Source organism: Solanum lycopersicum, chromosome 8, assembly GCF_036512215.1.
Source record: "Solanum lycopersicum chromosome 8, SLM_r2.1".
In the NCBI taxonomy this organism is placed as follows: Eukaryota; Viridiplantae; Streptophyta; class Magnoliopsida; order Solanales; family Solanaceae; genus Solanum; species Solanum lycopersicum.
The window spans coordinates 40,209,703-40,236,836 of record NC_090807.1 but is presented as its reverse complement, the minus strand read 5'-3'; the positions used below and the strand labels follow the sequence as shown (position 1 = coordinate 40,236,836).

At 32.7% G+C, this 27,134-nt stretch overlaps 2 protein-coding genes across 3 annotated transcripts; one reads left to right on the top strand and one right to left on the bottom strand.

Moving 5' to 3' along the window:
- Positions 1-1,179: 1,179 nt before the first annotated feature.
- LOC101264448 (hydroxyproline O-galactosyltransferase HPGT3) lies at positions 1,180-25,420 on the bottom strand. 2 transcript variants are annotated; one of them, XM_010326528.4, is made up of 12 exons: positions 25,032-25,420; positions 24,872-24,935; positions 23,124-23,173; positions 22,821-23,011; positions 21,828-21,888; positions 21,661-21,733; positions 21,284-21,407; positions 21,104-21,191; positions 20,974-21,024; positions 20,254-20,325; positions 17,873-17,988; positions 1,180-1,453 (listed from the first exon to the last, which is right to left on the bottom strand). In XM_010326528.4, exons 1-12 carry the CDS (start codon positions 25,184-25,186, stop codon positions 1,422-1,424), a joined length of 1,077 nt encoding a protein of 358 aa, XP_010324830.1. In that variant the 5' UTR covers positions 25,187-25,420; the 3' UTR covers positions 1,180-1,421. The 2 variants fall into 2 exon arrangements, with proteins under 2 accessions (XP_010324830.1, XP_004244894.1); XM_004244846.5 differs by lacking the exon at positions 1,180-1,453 and adding an exon at positions 17,197-17,569.
- LOC101265565 (probable steroid-binding protein 3) lies at positions 12,605-14,690 on the top strand. The gene has a single exon (XM_069288133.1). The coding sequence runs from the start codon at positions 14,240-14,242 to the stop codon at positions 14,576-14,578; it is 339 nt and encodes a 112-aa protein (XP_069144234.1). The 5' UTR covers positions 12,605-14,239; the 3' UTR covers positions 14,579-14,690.
- Positions 25,421-27,134: the final 1,714 nt, after the last annotated feature.

Sequence of the window (27,134 nt, the reverse complement as noted above, 5' to 3'; positions counted from 1 at the left end):
GGACTAGATCACTTATAATTGCATTGTTATTATAGTAGTAATAGATATTGTAGTAGGACTCTAATTATAGTTTACTTAGGACTCTATAATTATCTCCGTATAAAAGGAGTATGTACTGAAAAATTTTAATCATTAATACAAACCTTCATTTCTTTAATCCTAGTTGTGAGATTTCTATATCCATAGTGCGTCGCAAGGAATTCTGCAAATCCAAGTGTTAGGTCAAATTTATGTAGCTTATTAGAAAAACAAGTAACGGAAATGAGCATCTCGTGTCATTGAATCTGCCTTATCAGGGATTATAATCTTAAAAGATGGGCAAGGATAACCACTTAAATGAGTAAGGAAGATATGTTGTTTAAACAACTGAGTAAAAAAGAAGCTTTAAAAGCATTAAAAACTGAGATTGACAAGAAAAAAGTATGCCTTTGCTAATTAGAACCTACAACAACAACAAAGTTCTTAATTTTTGTGTAAACTACATTGATACCACGGCCATCACTAGCATTTAGCTCCAACACCCTTAACTTACACAGCTCAGGTTTTTCAAAAAAGAATTCATTGGAAGATGAAATATATATACACTAAAAGTAAGGGAGGAAAAAATCAAACAACAGACACTCATAAGGCCCAAGTTTGATTAATATGATTTCTTTGTCAGATAATATTAATAGCCACTTATCCATATGAAAATGTGTCCACTAATCTAAAAAACAAGCAAAGAATCTCCACAAGGAAACCCACCAACAATATTCTTGTCCGGTTGAGGATTTTACCAATTAAAATGTTCAAAGAAGGAAGTATGCATCTCTTATGTTTCATTAGATTACATATTCAATAAGAATTCACTAAACCTATAGGGATATTAAAAAAAGAGCATTATGCCTATATGTTTTACATTACTCAAGTATAGTTTAAAATCCTAAGCAGCATATGGACATAAAATCAAGGAAGTAAATATATTTTCCTCTCCAAATGCATTTAAATAAAATATTCCTAGTTTTCTATCTATGAATCATGGAGAGAACGTGCATGTAGAAACAGGACTAGGTCAAGACAACTAACTAGAAGCAACTAAGAGAAAATCTAGGAGTAGAATACATGTCCTAGAAACTAAAGCAAGGCAGCAAGCTGTAAAGTCCTTCCAATTTCTAGAATAAAAATAGTAGAAAGAAAACATATGTTCCAAAGTTTCATTATTACTCAATATCATTCTTTTATAATAGATGGAGAATTCAAATTACTCCAAAAGTAGTGAACTTTTTCCGGCCTCATTCCTCTTTACACTTGAATTTCAAATCAACTTTTAGCAGTAAGAAGGAAATTACTTTATTTTCTAAGCTAGAAACAATATAAGATACAAACTCCTCGCCCCAATTGGATGGATCATAGGTCTTGAGTGGTTGAAGTGTAGAGTAGTCTCAAAGAAGAGCTTTTTGATGATCCTGAACACCTGTATTTGCATCATAAAAAGATGCAGATTGAATATCATCAGTATATTAAATATACGAGTATGTAATATAGGTGAAGTGAAATAATTAAATGAAAGGACTACAATAAATAAAATATACTCAAGTTGAATGTAAAGAAATAAAGGAGTCCAATCATTGAAAACTTTACAAAATACCGACTCATCTCTTAAATCCACATAATAAGTGATATATTAAAATGTTCCCAATGTTATACTCAGAAATTACATTTCCGTACAATTGGTAAAGTAAGAAAGAAGATTTAAATATCTTCAATTTGATAGGTTATGAGCCACACAACTCTTTATATTTTAAGAGATATGATCATTTGAAATTGACTCAAGTATAATCTTACATCAAAACTTAATTGGTGTGGAATCAACTCAAGTTTGTGATAGGGGATTCCAGTGACCTTAATTCATATCCAAATGCATTTTCACACTAAAGAAATGACATTTACACGTATAGGGAATTTAAGGATCACCTGATATGACCTTACATGTAAATGAAGTATAGTTTGGGTCTTAACTTAGAATTTTTTGGGGTATTCCACAAGTCCTGGGTCAGAGTTAGGTGTCGAAACTCCAGTTGAATATGGGGGTTGGATTGTGATTCAGAAGTTGGATATTAAGTCGAATGTTGTATAAGGGAGGTAGGTCTTGGATCGAGTGGAGTCTCAGCTCAAGATTAGGTTCAGGTTCAGATGCCAAGATCATGTTCTAGTTCGAATATCAGGTCTCTATAGGTCATGGGTTGGATTTGTGGATTAGGTCCTCGTTCAAGCCATGGCAAGGTTAGGTTCCAATTCAAATTTCGGGTCTGATATGGGAGTAAGGGTTTGGTTTCGAATTGAGTGTTCTGGTCAGGTACTAAATCTATTATTGAGGTTGATTTTCAAGTAAGAAACTATTTTTCAAAAAAGAACTAAGATAATCTCTAAAATTTAATTCTTATTCACCAATCGATAACACGAGATAGTATTCTTCGAAAATTGTTTTTCCACTGACCAACCAAACATAAGAAAATAAGTTAGAAATCAACTTATTTTCGAAGAACACATTTTCATAAACATGCATGCATATGGAAACATGAAAAAGTCTAAAACGCATGAATCTGAAATAATGAACCACGAGGAACAAATACCTCAAGATAAAATAAGAGCAGAGGGAAAGAGATGAGGATATCAGGACATCACATTGGCTATGGAATCCCAAGTAGCACCCTCAACTAATTGATTTCTCTAAAGAATTTTCACGAAAGCAACTTCCTTATTTCTTAATTTCCAAACTTTTCAATCTAAAATCTCAAGTGGAATCCCTTCATATGAATATATTCTTTAACTCCCAAACCATCTAAAGGTACTATGGATAATTTATATAGTGCATACATCTAAGCTAAAATATAAGGTCCTCATTGTTAGGTTTAGACAGGTGTGAATGAGAAATAAGAAGAAAAAATAGAAAATGTGGGGAACCAATTTTGAAGGGAAAATGAAAAGCCATTTCAAATGAAACGTCTTTGAAAATGAAAAGTCAGTTCTCCCATATTGGTAGATGAAAGGAAAATTGTTCTCTTTATATTAGGAAACACTTTATTTAGTTTTTAAAGGGTTAAGAATAAGGTTCCCCTAGCGTTTTCATCGTGGCTCGCTCGACTTTGGCTTTGTCTTTGTCTTTGAATTTGGCAAATAATGTGATTGATTGATAATATTTAATTTAGAATGTTAGTTAACTAACAGAATTAATCTCGTACATAACAAAATTCATTTGGAATTAGCATGTAACGATAACGTCTTTCTGAAGGGATATGTTACTTTTGAAAAGACATTATTTTTACAAAAGACACACCATTGTCCGAACAGACACGTTCCTTGCTGCAAATGACTATAAATAGAAAGTTTTTTTTTCCATTTTTTAGACACTGAATTTTTTTCTCCCTGCATACATTTTTCTTACTAAATAAAAATGTCGATTGATCGAGTATGGGTGTGCTATCGTTACTATTCTTTCATTCGCTAAAATTATTGAAGTTTGAGGTATCACTACTTTTCTAATAGGTTGATCCATTTAATCTTGGGAGGAATTAATCCGAAACCTCGGGTACCTGATGGGATTAAATTTCTTAAGGAACATAGTGGATTATGTGGACTCGGATTTTATTTTCCGTCTGTTTCATCTATTTTTTTGTTTCTTTCCTTTGCTAACCTGAATACATGAGATAACAAGCTCAAGAAATTTAAATAGTTTATGTACTTGAGGTTTCTGGAGATTAAAACCTTTATGGTCTTACTACTCTATTTGGATTTTTAAGATTCATTTGATAAACAATTAAAACAACATAAAAAATTTATTGTTAAATCAGAAAAAGGTTGTGTAAGGATTTATTCTTTACCGGTAGTATTTCACAAATGAAATTGTTTGTCATTTGTGATAGAAAAATTAAAAATTCAAATCAAGTATATGTTGGAACAATGAGTGTTGCAACAACATCGGTTTCACACAATTGTTCAATTGTTGCCCTTGCACCAGTTGGGAAACCTGCAAAGTTCTCTGGAGTAGATTTCAAGAGATGGAAGTTGAAGATGTTCTTCTAACTAACTACGTTGAGTCTAGAGAGGTTCATCAATGAGAACGTTCCTGTTCTATCGGATGGAACTCTGACCGAAGAACGATTCTTGGTGACAGAAGCATGAACACACTCAATTTTTTGTGTATAAAATATACTCTAAGTGGGATGATCTTTACTATGTGTACAGTAGTGTAAAGATCTCAAAAGAAATGTGGGATACTTTAGAAAAGAAGTACAAGATAGAGAATGACGAAATGAAGAAGTTTATTGTGGCAAAGTTTTTGTACTATAAGATGATAGACAGTAAGACCGTCATCACCCAAGTTCAAGAACTGCAAGTAATAATCCATAATACATGATCTCTTTGTTGAAGATATAAATTTATTTAATGTTTATGTTGAAAATATTAAGTTTATTCGTAATACTCACATAATCTTTAATGTAAGATTGATTGTGAATGTTTTTCTCAAGTGACGGTCATTATTGAAAAATTACCTCTGTTGTAGAAGGACTTCAAAAACTACTTGAAACATAAATGCAAGGAGATGACTTTTAAAGATCTCATAGTAAGGTTGAGAATCAAAGAGGATAACAAGGCTGCAGAAAAAGAGGTCACGTGGTAATTCAGCAATTTATGAAATAACTATTGTTGAAGAAGATCCCTCGAAATCAAAGAAAATAAAGAAAATATCTAGTCCAAAGAGCAATCCTCCTAAAAGAAATTCAATGAAAACTACTTCAATTACAGCAAACGTGGTCATAGGGCTACTGAATGTTGGGGTCCTAAATATGACAAGAAGAAGGATCAAGAAAATTTGGTTGAATCCAAAGAAAAGATGGACAATCTTTATGCGATGCTTTTAGAATGCAATTTGGTTGGAAATCCAAGAGAATGGTGATAGATTTTGGTGCATCATGTCATGTTTGTGCCAACAAAGAATTATTTGCATCATATACTACAACACCTATAGACGAGAAGTTATTTATGGCAAACTTCATTGTTGAAAAAGTATATGGAACTGGCAAGGTCCTCTTAAAGATGACATTAGGCAAGGTAGTGACTTTAAAAAGGGTCTCATATGTTCCACAATTGAGAAAGAACCTAGTTTATACACCAACTCTGACTAAGAACAAATTCAAATGTGTATTTTTTTTATGATAAAGTTGTAGTGAGTAAGAATGAAATGTATGTAGGAATAAAGATTAAAGATTCAGAGAGACTCTTCAAACTCAATGTAATTGCAGTTAATATAAATAAAGATTCGGTTTTTTCTTATTTACTTGAGTCTAAATGTTTATGGCATGAACATTTGGGACATGTCAATAACAAAACCTTGCGAAAACGAATTAACTTAAATATCAAAATGTCAGGTTATGCTAAGCATCCCTATAAAATTTGTTGAAAGGAATTCACACCCTTAGAACTGATTCACACTGACATTGAGGACTTGTAGTCAACACTATCACGCGGTTGAAAAAAGTATTTCATAACATTTATTGATGATTGCACTAGATAATGTTAATTATACTTGCTAAATAGTAAGAATGAAGAAATAGATGAATTTAGGCAATATAAAACTGAAGTTGAAAGTCGGTTGGATAAAAAGATTAAAATGATTAGAAGTTATAAAGGTGGAGAATATGAATATAGATTCACAGAAATATGTTTGGAAAATGGAATCATTCATCAAACCACTGCTTCTTACACTCCTCAATCTAATGGAATTGCGGAAAGAAAAAATCAAACGCTAAAGAAAATGATGAATGTCTTACTTATAGGTTCATGTTTACCACAAAACTCGTGGGGGAAGCTATCTTTGTAGAAAATTGAATACCCAATAGAGTGTCTTACATCAAGACATATGTTATCTCACATGAGAAATGTAAAGGTAGAAAGTCCAACTTGAAATACTTCAAAGTTTGGGGGTGTTTAATCCAAAGCACAGGTTCCTATAACAAAGAGGATGAAAATAAGACCTAAAACTTTTGATTGTATATTCATTAGATATGCCACAAATAGTAAGGCATGTCGATTTTTGGTTCATAAGTTTGAACATCCAAATATTCATGAAAATGTGATAATTGGAATCACATAATGTTGAATTCCTTAAACATATATATCCGTATAAAACTAGACTTGAGTAATCTAGTGAGGGGTCAAAATGACCTCGAGAAGAACCAAAAGAGAGTCCTACACACAGTAAACGTCAAAGGATAACTACTTCATTTGGATATAACTTTGTAACATTGCTTCTTGAAAGTGAGCCTCAAACATTCAAGAAATCTATATTATCTAGTGACTCAACCTCTTGGAAAGAGTTTGCCAATAATGAGATTGAATCAATCTTAATCAATCATACTTGGGAGTTGGTTGATCTTCCTCTAGGAAACAAACCCTTGGGTTCGAAACAGATTTTCAAAATGAAAATGAAAGATGATGAAGCTATTCAAAAATATAAAGTGAGACTTGTTGTCAATGGCTTTAGACAGAAAGAAGGTCTTGATTATTTTTACACATACTCGCCAGTGACAAGGATTACATCAATTAGGATGTTAATTTCCATAGATGCATTATACGGTCTTGAAATCCATCAAATGGATGTGAAACCACCTTCTTAAATGGAGAGCTAGAAAAAGAGATTTACATGGAATAACCTAAGGGCTTCATGGTTCCCGATAAAGAAAAAAAGTTTGCAAACTTATTAAGTTGCTTTATGGACTAAAATAAGCACAAAAACAATGGCATGCAGAGTTTGATCAAGCCATGTTGTCAAATGGATTTAAGATCAATGAATGTAATAAATGTGTCTACATTAAAGACACTCCAAATCAAAAGATCATTGTATTCTTATATGTGGATGACATGTTGATAACGAGCCAAGATATTGCTAATATAAAAGTTATTAAGTGTATGCTCGCTAGTAAGTTTAATATGAAAGATCTAGGATTTGCCGATTTGATATTGGGAATTAAGATTCATAAAACTCTTACCGATCTAGCATTATGTCAAAATCATTACATTGAAAAGTTCAAGTATATGAATTTCAAAAGATGAAAGACCCCAATTGATGTGAACCTTAATCTTGCTAAGAATAAAGGTAAAAGTCAATCTCAATTGGAGTATATCAGAGTATTGGGAAGATTGATGTATGTCATGAACTATACACGACCAGACATAGTATGCGTTATAAGTAAACTGAGTCAAGACATATGTAATCCATTCAAAATCATTGGATGGAAAAAGACTTTTTGGGTACTTAGATGATACTCAAAATTATGATTTGCATTACAACAAATATCCAATTGTTCTTGAAGGATATATAGTGATGCAAATTGAATTATTGGGTCGACTAAAATAAAATCCACGAGTGGATATGTTTTCACTATTATAGAGGAGCAATTTCTTGAAAATCATCCAAATAAACGTGTATATCTCGCTCTACAATAAAGTTTGAATTCATCGCCTTAGACAAGGTAGGTGAAGTAGTTGAATGGCTCCAAAATTTCTTAGAAGATTTTTCATTTTGGCCCAAACCAATGGCCCCATATGCATACACTGTGATAGTTAAGCTGCAATAGGAAGGGTTGGAAACATTATGTATAATGGAAAGTCTCATCACATACGACAAAGACATAACTTTGTTGGACAACTACTCTCTAGTGAAATTTATCATAATTGACTATGTAAAGTCAAAGAATAATGTGTCTGATCCACTTAAAAAGTCCTAACCAGAGAGGGAATTGAGAGATCATCGACAGGAATGGGACTATGGCCGAGAATAAGTCATCTTAGTGGTAACTCTACCTAGATTATTATAGATCTCAAGATCTAGGTTCAATGAGAACAAACAAAGTGATAGATGACAGTTCAACATTGTCAAAATTTATTGTATGGTTCATTCTCATGATTAGACAATATTCAAAAACAGGATAAAGGCATAAGGACTTTTTAATGCTTTCTAAGTTTGATACAAGGTATATCAACTAGTTTATCTACAGATAACACAGTTAGAAACTATCTATGTAAGTGTGAAGTGTAAGCCGCTTCAAGGAGAATCTGGTAAGGTCAATTCTCTTAGCACTTATTAACAAAGACGTGTGATGGATGAAACGAACAAAACAATGAGAACCAAAAATAGTTTCAGGGTTGATTGTATGACTTATGTTCTCTAGGTATACATCGAAGCTTAACCGTTCAAATATATCAAATCAACCGATTGACCGAGTATATCTGATATATGTTCAGTACAAAAAGATTAAAAGAAAAAATACTTATCCAGATGAGATTAACCCTTACTTACGGGACATGCAAGTTTTCTCACACAGATGTTTTACAATAGTCATTCCCCATTCATGTGGGGTATTGTTGAGTTTAGCAAGGAGTGAATGGGAAATAAGAAGAAAATGGAAAATGTGGGGGGACCAATTTTGGAGGGAAAATGAAATGTCATTTCTCCCGTATTGGTAAAAGAAAGGAAAATTGTTGCCCTTATATTAGGAAACACTTCATTTAGTTCTTAAAGGGTTAAAAAGAAGGTGACCTTTCGTGTTATCATCGTCGCTCACGGCTTCAATTTTGACTATGGATTTGGATTTGGAATTGACGAATGATGTGATTGATTGATAATATTTTGACAAAATTTATTTAATCAATCTCATTAATTGATTTCATTTCTTTTATAAATTAATTCATAATGTTAGTTATTAACAGAACTAATTTCTCACATAATGAAATTTTATTTGAAATTTGTGTGTAACGGGAACGTCTTTATGAAGGGACATGTTCCTCCCGAAAAGACATTATTTTTCCAAAAGACACAACGTTCTAGAAAGACATACCATTATCCTAATAGACGTGTTCCTTGCTGCAAATGGTTATAAAATAGAGAGTATTTTCCCATTTTTTGGAAACTGATATGGTTTTCTGACCTAGTTTATGTTTTTATACATATGTCATGATTCTCATATTGCATTGACCACTCCACAATTTATATATTTAGCTTATCTGATTTTTATGTTTTCACTTGATCATGCGTTATCATGTTTTAAGCTTATTCTGTTTATGCTTATGCATGTTCGTCATATTCATTATATTCAAAATATTTAAATATATATACATATTGTGCATGTATTGTTTCATAATATAGGGTCTGAGATTCCTCCATTTTGGTCATAGTTAGATCAGATTATTTAGCATAGCTAGCAGATTGGTGAGTCCTCATCGTTTGAGGAAATGGCCATTATTAGTCTTTCATGTTCATTACAGTTTTCAAATTATTTTGTGAGCTAGGAATTTGTCCTAGTCACATCTATGATTAGTAGAGGCTTTTGTCAGGCTTAGAGCCTGTTTGGCTCAGCTTAAAAGCTGGTCAAACTGACTTAAAAGCTGATTTTTGACTTATTTAGCTGTTTGGCAATCCTCAAAATAACTTATTTTAAGTTAAAAAAAACTTATTTTAAGCCAAAAGTTAAAAGCTGGGGTAGGGGTACTTTTTTTTCCCAGCTTATAAGTTGTTTTAAGTTAACCACATTTTTACCTTTTTACCCTTAATATTTTTATACAATCTCCAAATTACCCACATAACCCTAACATCTCTTTCTTCTATTTTTCCCTTTTCACGTGTGGATGATAGACAATTACTATTACTAATGAATGAAAATAAAATAAACCTTAAATCTTTCAAGTGATCTATTCAAATTATATATTATTAAAATGTAAAATAAATTGCACATATAACTTAAATAAAAATTTATATTCCTCTTATAAATAATTTGTGATAATAAAGAAATATGTGAATGATAGACTATTATTATTACATATGGATGAAACTAAAATAAAATCTTAAATCTTCTTTGATCTATTTAAATTATATATCTTTAAAATCTATAATAAGTTTATATTCCTCTTATAAATAATTTGTGATGAGAAAGAAATGTGTGAATGATAGCAAAATATAATTATTTATGGCTGTAAAATATAAATTAATTAACTTTTATTATGTTAACAGCTTTTAAGGGTATTTCAGACATTTTGATTTAAAAAGCTGTACATCAGCACTTATTTGCCAAACACATCAACAACTTTTTTTTTGACTTCAGCACTTTTATCCAAACGCATAACTGCTTATTTTAAAAATAAGTTTCAACACTTTCAAAAATACTTTTTTAAAGCTGCTTTTATTAAGCTCATTCAAACGGGCCCTAGTATAATTTTTGTATGTCCAGATTTGCACTTTTGAGACTTTTATTCATCCTTATGATTCATGGCATTATGTATATTCATGTCTTAGTGATAGGCTTATGTCAATTGGATTTTTCAGGGTCTCTCAGGATCCTATTCGTCATGTCATATCTACTATGAAGTTTGTGCGGTGACAATAATACATTGTTATTTACTATCCCCACAATCTTAAATTGTATTCTCTTCAACCTTCTATCTGATGTCATATCCTCGGTAAGCTAAAATGCATCATGTCATGTTTAATGACCTCTGCCAAATAATTCTTTGACCTAACTTTACCTCTCCTAAAATCATTTATAGTGAGATTTTGACACTTCCTCATTTACGCATCCAAATATTTCCTCTTATAATTGTTGGGCTATGGGTCTTTTTTTTTCCCTTCCTATGTGGATAAATAAAAGCCCAATTTGGACCAATCCATTTTTGCCCATAGGCTCATTCTTATGAGGCAAATATAAGCCTATTTAGGTCTTATTTTCAAATACACAGAGAGTTTTTAAGCAACCAAAAAGAGAGAGAGCAGTTTTTCGCAGTTAAAATTCAGCCCTAACAGCCAATTTCAAATTGCGATTCCCGCTTCGTTTCTTGTCCGATTGAGCTGATTTTTGGACAGAATATTATCTTCATCTTAATCTTTGATTAGGAACTGACAGAGTTGGATTTAGTGGCCTGTAGCTTCAGTTTTGCTGTCGTGAATAGTAGCTGCGAAATTGGTGATTTTGCTCCTTTAATTCTCTAGATTTGGTGCAATCTTATTTTGTTGTTGCTCGTTGTTTGACACTTGTTTTGTGACCAATTTTGGAGAACAATATTGTAACTCTTGGTGATTATAGTGGAGCTTTCGGTCCCGTGGTTTTTTACTCTTCACATCGAAGGGTTTTCCACGTAAATCTTGGTGTCTTGTGTGATTGGTTTATTATTGCCTTGTTATATTTGTTTGGTTGAATTACTTGCTGCCTTACTATCATATTGCTTGTGGTTGTTTGTATTCTCTTGGTTCAAATCGAGAAGGGAAAGTATAGACTTGGGTATTCTTCCGCTGTTATCCTGTCAGGCATTCTTTGTTAGTGCCTTGTCTTTTCCAACAATAATTACCATCAATTATATTAAACTAGATGGGTATGACCTGTTTCAACATGAGCCCAACAAATCATATTTACACAGGGTAGATGTTTTGTATAGTCATTGATCGAGACCTTTAAGACAGAAAAGCTGAAACTGCATCATGTCATGTCTAATGACCTCTCCCAAATAATCCGACCTAACTTTACCTCTCCTGAAACCATTCATAGTGAGCTTTTGACACCTCCACACTGAAGCATCCAAACATTTCTTCTTATAATTACCATCAATTATATTAAACAAGTTAGGTATGACCCGTGTCAACACAGGCCCAACAAATTATATTTTCGGACATTAGATATTTTGTATAGTCATTGATCGAGACCTTCAAGACAAAAAAGTTGAAACTGTGTCATGTCATGTCTAATGACCTCTCCCAAATAATCCTTCGACCAAACTTTACCTCTCATAAAACCATTCATAGTGAGATTTTGACACCTCCACACTAAGGCATCCTAACATTTCCTCTTATGATTACCATCAATTATATTAACTAGATGGGTATGCCCCGTGTCAACATGGGCCCAACAAATTATATTTTCATACATTAGATGTTTTGTATAGTTATTAATCAATACCTTCAAGGCAGAAAAGCTGAAATTGCATCATGTCATTTCTAATGACTTCTCCCAAATAACCCTTCGACCTAACTTTACCTTTCCTAAAACCATTCATAGTGAGCTATTGACACCTTCACACTGAGGCATCCAAACATTTCCTAGCCCGTGTCAACACGGACCCAACAAATTATATCAGGCAGTAGATATTTTGTATAGTCATTGATCAAGACCTTCAAGACAAAAAGCTAAAACTATATAATTTTTGCCATCAGAATTCATATACATTAATCCTTCCTATGTGAATGTCTTCATAAGTTTTTGAAATTCAGATATCAAAGCTACCTTGCTAATTTATCAAAGTAGGTTCTTCCATATCCACATAAACTGTCATGGCTCAATCAATTCTTAGCTCTATTTTCAAAAGGTTGGTATATCATCTTTGTTTGTACAATTTGTTCATGTAGTAAAAGAAGTATAGAAATTACACATTGAGAGCAAACAAGCCAATCTCCACAATGAATTACATTTCTCTTTTCTGCATTTTATACTCATAAATTAAATGAATGTCCACTGTTGATTGAAAGACTCTTGTGTATAGTCACATTTGCAATCCTAGTTGTTGTAGCTTTGATATACCACAAAAGGCAATTTTATAACTTGTCACTCTAGAACTATTATTTAATGTGTTGCATTGTTTGTCCCTTTTTGCTAACTCAAAATCACTTCAAAACAATATTTAAGGAGAAGAGAAATGATAAAGCAATCAAAATTGTTTGTTGGTTTGCACACCTTGATATTGGAAACCTTAAAAATATTTGTCACCTTCTAGCTCTTCAACTTCTAGAACATGCAAGAAAATAACTTTGTGCAGTTTTCTTTTGTTCCTTCGAAACATTTCAAATCTTAATAGTTATATACGAAATATCAGTTGTATGTTTCTCTTTTGATCCGATGTTCTGAAAGGTAGCGATATGTGTGAATTTCATCTCTGCCAAACTTCTAGTGGGAACCTGCAAGTTTCTTTCCTATACCTTAACTTCATTCGATAATGTTGCAACAATTTTGCAGCCTCCATAAATCAAAAGAAATCATTAGCAAAATATAGTAGCTATACAAGTATCTAAGGAGATAAATTTAAGTCTTCTCATTTGCTTTAGTATAGTGGAGAGAGAATGATAGGAACTCTCTCTATCTAACAATAGTTATTTGTTATTGACTTGACACAATTTCTTATGAAATAATATAATAGAGATAATATTACTATATTATCTTTTAACTTTATTAAGTTTAATGTTTTGAGAATGTTTAGATGATAAATAGTATTTAATTGCAAGGGTAAAATGGACACAAAATATAAGTTACCTTTAGATTTTTGTAAATTGAACAAGTATTATTGCACAATTATCGTTAGATAAAGGAACTATGTTATAAGGGCATCTCCAACCCAAACACCAAATTTAGTGTAATCAACTCCAACTCACTACACTAAATTTTACACCAATAAAGAATTTTTTTTTCTCTCTTCATTATTTTATTATTATTTCTTATTTCATAAAAAAAATTCTTTCTAAAATAATCATCATATATAATTCATATTATTTTTGTTTATAATCGTTTAATTTAAAATTATTTTGTATCATAATCTTTTAAATGATATAAATTGCTAGCAAATATTATACATTATACATAATAAAAATAAAGTGAAATCATTATTAAGTTAATATATACATGTAACGCTTCTTCTCTAGTTTTGTGAAAGTTAATTGTAGTTTATATAATTTATAGTAGAATTAACATAAATTTAATTTTTTAAAAAAGTAAAAAATTAATTTATAATGAAGCTAAATTTTATATCTAAATTAATATTATAAAAGTATTGCATAAAAAATAATTAAATATACAAGAGATTTAATTAAAACAAACAATTTATATAATGTTTAATTAAAAGTTGGTATAATGAAATAATATAATAATATTTAAAAGTTATTTGGTATGATGAAAAGTGTTATGCCAAATTTAATGTAACAATATTCACACACCAAAATTGGTGTGAAAATTGATGTTGGTTGAAGCTCAAAACATTAAATTTTACACCAAATATAGGAATAAAAAGTAAAAAGTAAAGTAATAATATAAATTTTTATTTTTTTAAAAAAAATAAAATATCTATTGTTTCTGTCAAAAAAAATAAAAGGGGAGAAAAGACTACTTTTTTATTTAGTGCAAAAAAAAACTTAGCTTTGTTTGTAAGCAGAAAAGGATAAGTATCACATTAGTTGATGCCCACCCACCCACCCAGCCTAAGTAAAGTGAAGATGGAGCTAACCGCGGATGAGCTGAAGGCATATGACGGATCAGATCCATCAAAGCCAATTTATGTTGCAATCAAAGGTCGAATCTTCGATGTAAGCGCCGGTAATTCGTTCTATGGTCCCGGCGGGCCTTACTGTATGTTCGCCGGAAAAGATGCAAGCAGAGCACTTGCAAAGATGAGCAAGAATGAAGAAGATGTTTCTCCATCTCTTGATGGATTATCTGAGAAAGAAATGGCTGTTCTCAATGATTGGGAGACCAAATTCGAAGCTAAGTATTCAATTGTTGGAAATGTCATTTCTTAATTACTTTTCCATCTGGGAATTATGAAGAAATAAATAAATGGTTTCCTATTTGCTCATCGATCTGTGTTTATGCAAAGACAAGATTAATTATGAATAAATTTTACCCTTGAAATTGCTCTTTGTTTGTATCATACTGAATAACGCAGAGTGTGTATCTGGTAATCGTTTGATGTTTGGGACTGTTGGCAATTTGTATAACTCATTTATCTATGATGTGATTGATTAGTTATTTGTAGTATTTTTTGTTGATTAATTTGCTAATCTCTATTTCACATTCTGTGAATTTATGATCTAAATGTGATTATGCCCAAAAACATCCCTCATTTATACCTTAATTGAACTTAAAATACAAACTTGCACACATATGAAATGAACAAAAAAAATATTCCTTCTTTTTCTTTTCACTCTCCGAAGGAGCTCCCCCACTCGAGGTTGCAAACTTCGGGTTGGAAGGCACACTCAAACTCCCAATCTTTGGGCTGGAAGTAAGGGAAGTGAATGGTGCATATTATCGGAGCAATTCTTTCTCGTTAAATATTTCTTTGACATACTTTGTCGAAAAATTATGTTGTATCTAATATTTAAAATTGAAGATACTCTTAACAAAAGTTATACCTTTGGCGACTTGGCGCAGTGGTAATAGATATATATTTTGAATGAAAGACTTTCAAGTTTGAATTCCTAATAGTACAATATTATTTTGTTTTATTTTGATACCCACACATCATTATTCTTAAACTTCTAAAAGATTTCGACTCTCTTACTACCTAATACTCTCAAATTACCAACTTTTGTTAGATTCCTTTAAGAAACTAACGGCTTCAACCAAAATGTGTTACCTCAGCTCAGCCAAAGATCAATTTATTGATGAGTCATACAAATTATGTTGGTTAGCCAGCAATTTTGTGATCTGGAAAGAAGATGCAAGATGGATCAAATCATGTTAAATAGGAGGCTGTTGATACAATAGTAATGTCATTATTATATTTTTACAAGGGAACTTTAGCCAGCAATTTTGTGATCTGGAAAGAAGATGCAAGATGGATTATAAATCATGTTATATAGGAGGCTGTTGATATAATAGTAATGTCATTATTATTTTTTTCAAGGGAACTTACTGTCACTATCCTTTAACTTATACTTTAATATAATAATTCACAAATCATACTAAAATGTATAATTGGATAAATTTTGTGTGACGAGCTTGATCGAAAAATCTTGAGAATTTCAAATTTATTATTTATTATATACATTTGGGATATTGTCTTCTTGGCCACTTGCGGATATCATTGAAAAAGATATAAGTAACTCAATTTTGAACGTCAAATCTCCAATCACCTTAGTTGCTTTATGAATAATTCCATAATCATAAAGCACATGTGAGGTCTCTATTAGATACTCTCTCTGTTCCTTTTTATATATTATTTTTATCATAAATAGTTAGTCTATAATATTTTATCATTTTATAAAATTAGTACATAAATTATAATATTTTTTTTATTTCTATTTTACTTTTGTAAGTTATTAGCTTTAAAAATATATATTTAATCAATATAAAAAATTAAGTGGATAATTCATGTTTATTGGTAAAATTAATTCATATTTATTTTTGAAAAGTTGGTTTAAAAAAAAAACTAAATAAAAGTAAAATAGTAATTTTTAATGCACATGAAATTAAAAATAATAACATATAAATTGAAATTGAAAGTAAAAGAAATGTTATAGAAAAGAAGATCTCCACTCGAAATCAGTATACATATTAATGCAAGTCACTATTCTATCAGCCGTTGAATTTAGTATCATGCATTGATCCATGGCTGACCCTATTGCTTACCTACTTCTTTTTTCGTTTTTCAATTGAATTCTCTAATTACTTTGTCAATTGAATTCTTAAACGCATTAAAATAATATTTTGAACTTTTTTCTTATCTGATTATCGAAGTGTGCGCAATCCAATCAATTACACATGTAATTTTATGTCATTTTTTAATGACATAAGAAATTAAATGTTAAAAAAAATCAAATATGTCACTCTTACTGAGCACCAAATAATGTCAAATTATGACCCATTTGATTTGAAATTTCAAGTACAAGTTCATTCAAAACAAATCCAATGATCTCGATCACAATTTTGATTAATAAATCTACAATATACCCATTTCAATGAAGTTTTAAAAAAAATTATATCCACCATCACCCTATACGTTAACTTATAACCACACGTTCTCTTTGAACCCAACTAACGTAAACAAGTCTCAATATTTTAGAATCTAAATAACTAAAAAAATGAAGGGACGGGGCGCGAAACGAAAGGATTAGGGATGAAGTGTTGATTTGCATCAAAATAAGAGATTGGGCTAAGAAGATAGGGTGTGGTGGGTGGAGAAGAAGAAAGATTAGGGATAGGGGGACGGAAGAGATTTTGGTTCCCACTTGGTGCTTTGCGTCGTCATTAGAGTTCCGAATAAATTCAGATAGCTCTTTGAAATAGAAATAGTTAAATTGATTATTAAAATTTTTTATGTTTTTTTTAAAAAAAAAAAAATATATATATATATATATATATAAAACAGATCTTACTAGCTAGTGGGATTTAAAAGTGTTGCTAGGATTCAAAATACGCTTAATTTATCTTACATTCATTCAACTTCAGATAATGGCACTTTCGATCCTCCTGCTTAACAGGTAGATCTTCAAATTGTATATAATCACGGCAAGGACAAAATCATGTTCCACTAATTTAATCACTTCATCAACAACTATTTCCATCTTTAAAAAACTCAAGTCCTCCCAAAATTTACACTCTCTACTCCAATAGTAGTGTACACATCCTATAAAGGATTTTGCCCACTCCATATTTATATAATAGCTGAATTAGATCAGCAATACTACTACCTGACACAGAAACAGCATGTGTCCATTTTGAATCATGGGATGCTCCAATAGAAACGAATGGAATGGAATAAGATCAAGCCAATGAGCACACCTTGTCTGGAAAACAGAGTTGTGACATTTTAACAATGGCCAACATTACATAATATAAATAACTCAATCTAGAAAAAGAAAGACTATACAAAAGAGATGGGGAAATAAATAATTTTCGTCTCAATCTTTTTTCTCATAGAACTACTCATTGTTGAGGCTCCTCACTTTCTACTTTTGTCATTGTTGCTACATTTCCCTCAATTTTATCTATCGTTTCATGCACACTCAGTCAACAAAAACATTAACAAGAATACGGGCCAAAATACTTAAATCTGATTCATATCAGCACAAATAAGACTAACTGTTTACCTTGGCTGGTTGTGGTGCTACAGCATAGGCGGCTGTCATCTATGTAAGTTGTCTGAAGACCCATCATCCATGATCCAATAGATATATCCTCATGTGCATAGCTCTTCAATGAAGCACTGCATAACAGAAAAAAATTGAACACTTATAAACAGATACAAGACACTAGAATCAGTCAGTTTTTGTCAACCTAACACATCAAAGGAACAACTCAGCCAAGAATTCCGTAATGGGGAATGATATCAGATGCTCTTAGGTAATTTAGAATTCCCGGCCAAGCCCTTCCACTATTACTAGGCACCTATCAAATATCAAAGTCTTACTGTGTCTTGTACGATTTGAGTTCTTAAAATCTTCTTCAGTGTTCACTGTTATAAATATATAGAATTGCTAATTTTGTTTTGATAAGTATCTACAGTAATGCAATAATGATAAATTTAAGGGCACATTTTACTTCTCTTGTGCTAGTGGACTAATACCTATTTTCTGTCCCTCGCTGTAGCTTAACCTTATTTCTTAATTATAGAGACATGAAAAGCTATTTAGGCCCTTCTAAAGGTGTTTTAGGTAAAGCCTAAGCTTCGATCCCAATAGAAGGCTTCATCTTTTTTGGAACATTGGTAAAGTTGTATTCTTTAACATCAAGGACAAGCTGGCCACCTTAAAAAATTTACAGCCCTAACCAAAATTATAAGCTCCCTATTAATTCTATAGATTGATCTACATTACACCAAAAAAGTATGGATGCTAAACAATTCCACTTTATTTTGTGAATGGAATCAGTTCTATCTTCAAAACATCTCCCATTTCTTTCCTTTTACGCCGACCACCATATGCATGAGGGTATTAGCTTCCACCACTTCTTCCGAATCTTGTTACCCACCCACCCTCTGATCCATCAACTAAAACGGACAGGAGTGTATTCAGGCATAGTCCAGCTGGAGCCTGTGATATTGAGGACAAGCTTCCAGATCTGTGTAAAGAATTTGCAGTGTAGGAATAAATATTTTGTTTCCCCAAGTCAAATTGCATAGGCAACATCTAAGGACTAGTTGCATTCCCTTCTTCTGTAGGCCTTCTTGAGTTGAGCAGGCTCTTTTGATGACTAAGTGAAGCATTTCACTTTGGTGGGGTTCAGTCCTCTCCAAATACTCTTCCAGTGATGATGGTAGCCTCCAACCCCAACTTAAATACCTTTCTTGTAGCACTTCTACTGTGACGTTACCATCCTTGTGTGCTTCCATATAACTCTATCTGGTGCATTTGTGACCAGTTTGGTTCCCCCCAGTTTATCAGTGTAGAGAAGCTACACTAAACACTTCCCAATCATTCAATAGTCTCCTGAAAGACAGGTCCCAGCCTTGAGTTGCCCAGCATTCATATACTCTGGCTTCAGTATTGTTGCAGATTGAATAAAGATCTGGCAATAACTCACTAAGAGGAATTTGATCAATCCATCCATCTCTCCGGAACTTAATCTTGTTGCCATTTCCAATTTTGTGGAACACATTTTCTTCCACAGACTTCCATAAAGCTCTGATTGTCCCCCATACTCCCTATCCAGAGTTCTGAAACTACCTCTGTACTGCATGGGTTTAATTACCCATACTTTGCCGCTATCACCTCCTTCCATAGTGTTCTTTCCTCACTAGTATACCTCCACAACCACTTCATAAAAAGGATGTTTAGGATTCCCAAATTTCTTATACCCAGTGCCCCTCTTTCATTGCTCAGCATCACAGTATTCCATTTCATAGACAGTAGCCCTTGCCCTATACCTCTCTCTCCTTTCCAGAGGAAGGTTCTTCTAAGTTTGTCTAGTTTTTTGACAACTTTTGGAGGAACCGGAAATAGTAACATAAGCAGGTAGTGAATCTAAAAGAGAGTTATCAAGATCACTCTACCCACCAAGGATAGATATTGATATCTTCCATCTTGCTAACTTTCTCACTGCATTTTCTAGAATTCCATCCCACATCTCCAAAGCTTTATGTTTTCTCCCTAGTGGCATTTCCAGGTAGGTAGTTGGCAATTTCTCTACTTTACATCCCAGAATGCTTTCCAATCCTTGAATCTGAGGCACCTCCTCGACTAGGATCAGACTGCTTTTTCCAATTGACGCTTAGACCTGAAACTGCTTCAAATAAGATCAGAATCAATCTGATGTAATTCAGTTGTTCACCTTCTGGCTCAGATAGGATGATAGTATCATCTGCATATATCAAATGACTACACTTCTTTATATTCCCTATTTTGTCTCCTACCCTAATAACAAATTCAGCAAATTAATTGGTAGCTGCCACTGAAACACATAAGCATTCAGGCAAAATCAAAGCAGGCTGTACAAGTATGGCCAACCTTTTTTTCAAGAAACTATAGCTAACCTGTTTATGTTAATATACTGAGCCAAATTTTTAGAAAGCACCACAACTGAACCAGCAGCATGTCGGAAGTACCTGAAAAGAAATTCATGTCAATTTAGAGTAGAGAGGAGGAGTGACAGGAACCAAGAAATTCGGCAAGCTACGGCAATGTGGAAAATGGGAAATTGGCCCAAACCACCAGTTGAGAGTTTTTGGAAAGAGGAATATAATCATTCTAATTAGCATGCACACAAAGAACACCCAAAAGCACAGCAACTGCAGGACAACTAAGGAAAATGCAAATAGTAACTTAAAAACAATTAAGCATGCTGCCAAAATTAGTAAATGTTAATGTTTTCAGTTGAGGACTAATTTAACAAAATAATGTAACTAGATGTCAGGTATGATAAATTAGTTTTTTTATGAGCAGCTCCAAGTTTCTAAAGATTAAGTTTACTAAAACAATATCCGGAAAACCTTGTACATTGGCTAGATAGATACATGATACATCCATGACACTTGAAAAATTAATTCAACCAAATGAAAATCATTCCAATCAAAACATCTAACAACTAAAACTACAGTGCATAATTTGAGATGTGAGAGGATATAAACCTGGTTTATTCCCCATAAACAGACTTAAAGTCATTTGGACCCTATAAGCATAAGCTAATATAAAAGCCAGAGTACCATATACAGCAACAAGGATGCATCAGCTTCCTAGGACTCAGTAATACTTACGACTTCTCATCTCCGAATTTCCACCATTCTGGCTCGTACCATGACTTTCCCCTGGAAAAGGTGAAACTTTAATGCTTAATGTATTGCATACGTGATACTAAGCAGAGCAAAATCTGAAAGACAATCTTACTCTTCCGAAACTACTTCTCCAGATTTCATGCATCCAATGTAAGAACTATTTTGACCACGACGCTTTTGGAGGAGCTCAATCAACCCATCTGATAGAATAAAGTTAAAACGAATATTAGAAAAGCTCAAATATAGGGGCAATTAAACGTAATTCTAGAGGAAAGATAAGCAAGGATTTTACCAAGGTCAACATCAATGTTGTCATCAACTTTCACATAAAACTCTGCATCCCAAGTTTGTATTGCTGAGCTAAAGAAATATTTAGCCTTCTTGGGCAATTCCTCATGAGCTTCCTCATGACTTCCCTTTTAATAATTTGAAAAACATAGTTAAGCAAAAGTAAGCTGCATATGGAACAAGTTCACATGACAGTAAAAATAATTAGGAGAATGTGTGCAGACTAAGCTCTAATGATCATTTACGCACATGACTTAAATTATTTAATAACCTTTCTGCAAACAACATGTCTATGCATCAACTATTTGGGTGGAGCCAAGTAAAATTATACCACAAAAAGAAACAGATAGGTTAGACAAAAATGAATACTAACAAACTTACTAGAATCAAGAAATCTTTTGTTGCTCGATTTTCCTCATTAATATTGCGGTCCAAGCTATCACCTCGGTTGGGACTGCCAAGTTCAAGTAATCCAGAGATGAACAAAGCCACTACAAGGTCACATAAGCAGAAATGCATAATTCCAGTTTTCAGTATGTAGGACAAACCTCCGACCAACTACAAATCGCACGAGCACTCCTCTTGCTTCAAGTTTTGACAAAGCATCAACTGTCAGGTAAAAGAAAATAAAGATGTATCAGATCCACCAGCAATACCAGACATTTTAAAACCACTTGGGAATTGAAAAGTGCATTTATTTTGGACAACATACAGTTTTGTTTATTTGGAACGGAAGGAGTAACTTAAACTATTTAACTTAGACTGTTTGAGCTACTTTTGCAGTTTTACGTACTATCAAAAGTTTGACGTGCTTTCTCTCACATTATATTGTTTACTAAACTATACAAAAAAGCGGTAGAATGAAGTATTGTAATATTGGGTGAACCTATTAAATAAAAATTTATAATTTGGTGCAAAAAATCACACTTTGAAGCTAAGATAAAAAACATTCGTATTCAAAAAATGTCATTCAGGATTGGGAGCAGTTTGAAGATGATTTTTCCATAATCTTATGGCATATGTATAATGTTTTATATTACTTTTACCCTATAAGTTATCAAATCTATTAAAATCATACTTTTGTGTGAAACAATATTATCCTCTTACATAATCTATATTTATATGTTAAAAAGGCTAAACGCGAAAAAATGTTCTCCGACGTTTTACCTTATAATCATAGATTTCATACTGTATGAATTGTCATTTAATTGTCTTCTTAAAATTAAAGTCGGTTGAAACAAAGAAAATCAGGAGCTAGATGACAATAAAATTAAATCAAAGATCCCCTACCCAAGTTATCAACCAAATTTTTCTGCTCAATGAGCTCTACATTCTCCAATTGCCCATAGTGCTCACAAAAGCTATTTTTCTAATCCTGTTGTATATAAATTATCCTTATATATTGTACATCAAGTTTATATTGTTGATTGTATTTATATATGTGCAAAGTGTATACCATAAGAAAAGTCATCCATTAATGATGACATATCATTGTATTTCAACATATGTTTGCCCAAAGCAAAGTGAATATAGAGACTGACCATTTGGAAACCAAGACCCTCTGATCACATTTCTCCTCAATCGACCTCCAAATCCCGTATAAATTCCTATAACAGCCAGAAATTGTTTGCCTGAAGAAGAACTACTCTGTTTCAACTGATTCTGGAGGTACCCTTGACTCTTAGCCACTGTTAATTCCATTTCAACTTCAACTATTCTCCTCTCAAGATCCCTGGAAAACATACAGGACGCCAAAGTCAGATCAAGCAATGGTCTGCACATGCTTGTATATGTCTATATGCACTTATATTGAGACAAAGAACAGAGGAATTTGAAAAGCTTACTTGCATCCTAAAACCATTAGCTTGTCTTCCACTGTCAGCATCTTTGGTCTCTGTCATATGAATAACAAAAAGCAATATTTAGAAGTGATAACCAGGAAAAAGAACTAGCTAAATAAGTAATATCAGGCGCTTTAAAGCACACAAGTGTTGAAGCCAACACCATTAGAAAATGCAAACAACATCAGCATTAGCAATTTAAAAGCAGCAACTACTAATTTGCAAACCAGTGTTTTAGGCGGCGAAAGGCGACAAAAGACGACAAGGATCTACCCCGCCACAAGGCGAGATGCTCGCCTTTTTGAAGTGCAGCGCTAATTAATACCAAAAAATTAAAATATTTAATGACATATCTAAATGATCAAAATCTCAAAATATTTCAATTCAAAATCAGAAAATAGATAGTACATACTAAAAGTCTAGAACTTGAATGAGAAAAAAACATAATAAGAGTCAAAATAGTGAGAAAAAATAGAGGTAGAAGTAACTCTGAAGTCTGAAGAAGTAGAAGAAGAAGAAGGAAAAAGAACCAAAGGAAGAAGAAATCTGAAATAGAAAAAAAGAAATACCTATTGGTTAAGTTCCCAACTTCCCATTTTTGCAAAATAGGAGGATAGACAAAAATCTCAATTATGAAATTACTTTTGAATCGATGTGTTCAAAATTCAATATTTACATTGACAACAGCGTATCGAACAAATAGAATTCATTGTGATAAAATGAAGTGGATCTATTTCGTTTTCTTTCTATTGATTGAGACCTAGCCTCTCTCCTTTGGTTCGTAGCCTTGGGTTATACACTTTTCCTCGAGGCAGAGGTTTTGTCCACTTCAAGTCACCAAAAAAGTCTGGTTGGTCGCCGGAGAAATCTAGTTGAGTCAATTGGTTGGAGTCACAATCTAAAAGTGCAACTATGCAAATTTGGAAAAAAGAAAACCTAAAATACCTTCTAACTTTTTAAATCCTAAATTGGTCGTCTTGTTTCAAGAAACTACTAAGGTGACACCTTTCTCCCCTCTCCCCTTTGTTGCCATTGTCGCCATGGTGTTGCCTTTTGAAGATCGCCTCGCCTCAAACCATTCGCCTTTCACAACACTGGTATAAACCTATTCATGGCACTATTATATGTTTCAAAGATCCAATCTTCAAGCCACTGATTAGACCATTAGTATTTCATGAACATGCAAGGAAAACTAATCTAGAGAACACAACCCTTTACCGGAGTTAATCTGATAGCCCATCTAAAAAATGATGATAAAAAACAAATCATTGCCATAATCCTATATTATATAGATCAAATGGGCTGCTACCATTAGGATCATTTCATTTTCCCTTATAAATCCCATCAATATATAGTGTAACCTCCAGAGCATATCCAAATACAGTAACAATTGGGTCTTCCCTATCATCAAGACATCAAAATAGCACTTCACAGTACTCGAAGACTACCCTTCCCCAAAGAAAATCCATTCTAAGAAATTAGAAAATACTCCATGTGTCCTGATTTGTATAAAACTATTACTCTATTACTTCCAGTTTATCTGACCCTATAATCCTTAAAGTCGGTTACAAAAAAGTGACCTAGTTCAAAATTCAAAAAAAAAAAAAGTAAAATCAAAACCTTCCTTTTGTCCCTTAGTTACAAGCTTTTATAACCACATAAATGCTTTGACATGCTTAAAATTTGGAAAAATCAAGTAAAATCTATGGGAATCAGGTGATGTAGATTCGTCTGAATACAAAACAAGAAACCTGCTGTGAATTCTTCTTGAAAAGAGCAACTAATAACACTCTGTTCTCTGCATCTTGCCATAACCTAAAAACAACAATCCCAACAGATCATCAAATTGTATAAGAAGTAGCGATAAATCAAAGCATTGGAGAATGTGACTGCACATTAAAAAAAATGTACCTTCCGGCAACATATAACCAAGCGAAGCAGGAAATTAACGCCAGTACTAGTGAAGGTTTAGATGACGTTTGAGTAGATTTTGATTTTGATCGCCTATCTGATTTTGACGAAGAGGAAGAAACAGAGAACGCCGTCGTCGGCAAAATGCCCTCCATGTCTTCCCTAACTGGACAAGAGATCAAATTTGGAATGAGAGAGATCGATTGCTTCAAAAATGAGTTTCTAACACAGCGCCAGCGGTCGTTTGCCAAGTAAGGAAAACTTTGAGGCTTTTACTTTGCCCCCCTCCCTTAAATTCCTTCCTAATTGGTATTTTCCCAAATGCTAGATTTATGCTTGTTCGTTTCCGCTAAAATTAAAACCTACAAATCTGAAATACGTTTGATAATTATGATTTAGAGGCCTGAATTTGAATATATTTTTTAATATTAAGATTTGAATATAAAATAGTTAATATTCTTTGTTTTTTTAATATTGAAATGTATAAAATTTATCTTTGTTTTAAAATATTAGATATAAATCAAACAAAATACTAAATTGATCTTGTATCATCTCAATAAAATATTTTGAAATTCTTATATAAAAAATTGAGATCACTAACAATGATGATGGTGTGTGTCGATTTGAACCGGTATTAGCTGATGGTGGTGGTAATAGATGGTATCTTATGGTATAGTTGTTGTTATTGGTCGTAATTGATAACTATAAATGGAATGATATTGATAGTTGTTTATGGGTGATGGTGAATGATGATGATAATTGTTGTTATATAATATTTACTAATGATGGTAATATCGATAGTGATTAGAGAATGTAATGATGGTTGGTTGTGATGATAGTAAACCATGGTTATTCATGATGACGATTGTTGATTGGCAGTTGGGTTGAGGATAGTTACTGTGGATAGTAGGTGGCGTTATTGATAGTGGTGATAGTTATGGCTGAAATGGTGACTACGAGTGGACAATAGAAAAGTTACAGACCTGCAACCTGATATAAAAGGATTTGCACCTACTTCTTGTTATTTCCACTCATAAGTGGTTAGCGCCCAAGAGTAGCTCACCTTTTGGCTAAAAAACTCAGCGAAGAGAGCATCACATGAAATGAATATTGACATCATCATCGTTAGACTTTGTATTTTTATTTTTATTTTACTTGTATTTTGCTTTGTATTCTTTTTTATATTAGCGTAGTAGGTTGATTGAACTTGAAGGATGGAGAATGGTGAAAAAGAAGGAAGAGGATTGAAACGAAAAAGATGAGAAAATAATTAAATTGAATGTGTTGAGTCAGTAGATCATGGATTGGGTAAGGTCAAAAGAGAAATCGATTGATTTTGATCAATTTGGGGAATCATTAACTTAGAAGGTATATGTGATGACTTTAATAAATATAGGGTCATGAATAGTCAGATAGCCCAACGAAGGATAAACTTAGCTAATAAATGAAAATTGAGGGGGTCTTATTTACCCTTTTTCTTATAGTATATTACTCAATGTACAAATGAACTTAATTGACTTCTTATTAGAGAGAGTTAAAATTACGATGTAAGCTACTCAAAGAAAAATGTCATGACATGAAGTCGGGACATGATGGCATCCACTATATATATATATATATGGGGAGAAATGACTAATCTAAAACACAAAATGAAAGACAGTAAAAAAGGTAGAATAGTAGCAAGTCTCTAAACGTTAGGATCTCACCACAATTTAAGTCTGGGATGGCATGACAGATCCAAACGCGCAGCACTGAAGGTAACTCGAATTGGGAGCTGCATAAGAAAAAAATGCAAAAGTATAACATGAGTACCATGCACGGGGTATCCAGTAGGCATCATAGGCCGACTGAGTGCTACAAGCCTTAGTATTCTTGGAGATCCTTTCAAGTTTCTCAACAATCTCTTAGAGTGTGTTTGCTCCATAAGATCCTCCAAAAATAGTATCTAGCACAATTTTCACATTGTTATCTAGACTTGATAAATTACTCATTTAGCGGTTAATCACCAATTCGATGATTTGAAACACACCTTATATAACCGATGAATCTCTCTCATTCATTACCAATCAATTCTCTAAGTGAAGCCACAAAATTATGAATTTT

Excerpts from the sequence above, each read along its gene's own strand:
- LOC101265565 (XM_069288133.1), top strand. The coding sequence starts at position 14,240 with ATGCCCACCCACCCACCCAGCCTAAGTAAAGTGAAGATGGAGCTAACC.
- LOC101264448 (XM_010326528.4), bottom strand. The coding sequence starts at position 25,186 with ATGGAGGGCATTTTGCCGACGACGGCGTTCTCTGTTTCTTCCTCTTCG. Across the intron at positions 23,012-23,123 it reads CTAATGGTTTTAGGATGCAA|GGATCTTGAGAGGAGAATAG; the intron begins GTAAGCTTTTCA and ends TATGTTTTCCAG. Across the intron at positions 1,454-17,872 it reads TAGCACCACAACCAGCCAAG|GTGTTCAGGATCATCAAAAA; the intron begins GTAAACAGTTAG and ends ATGCAAATACAG.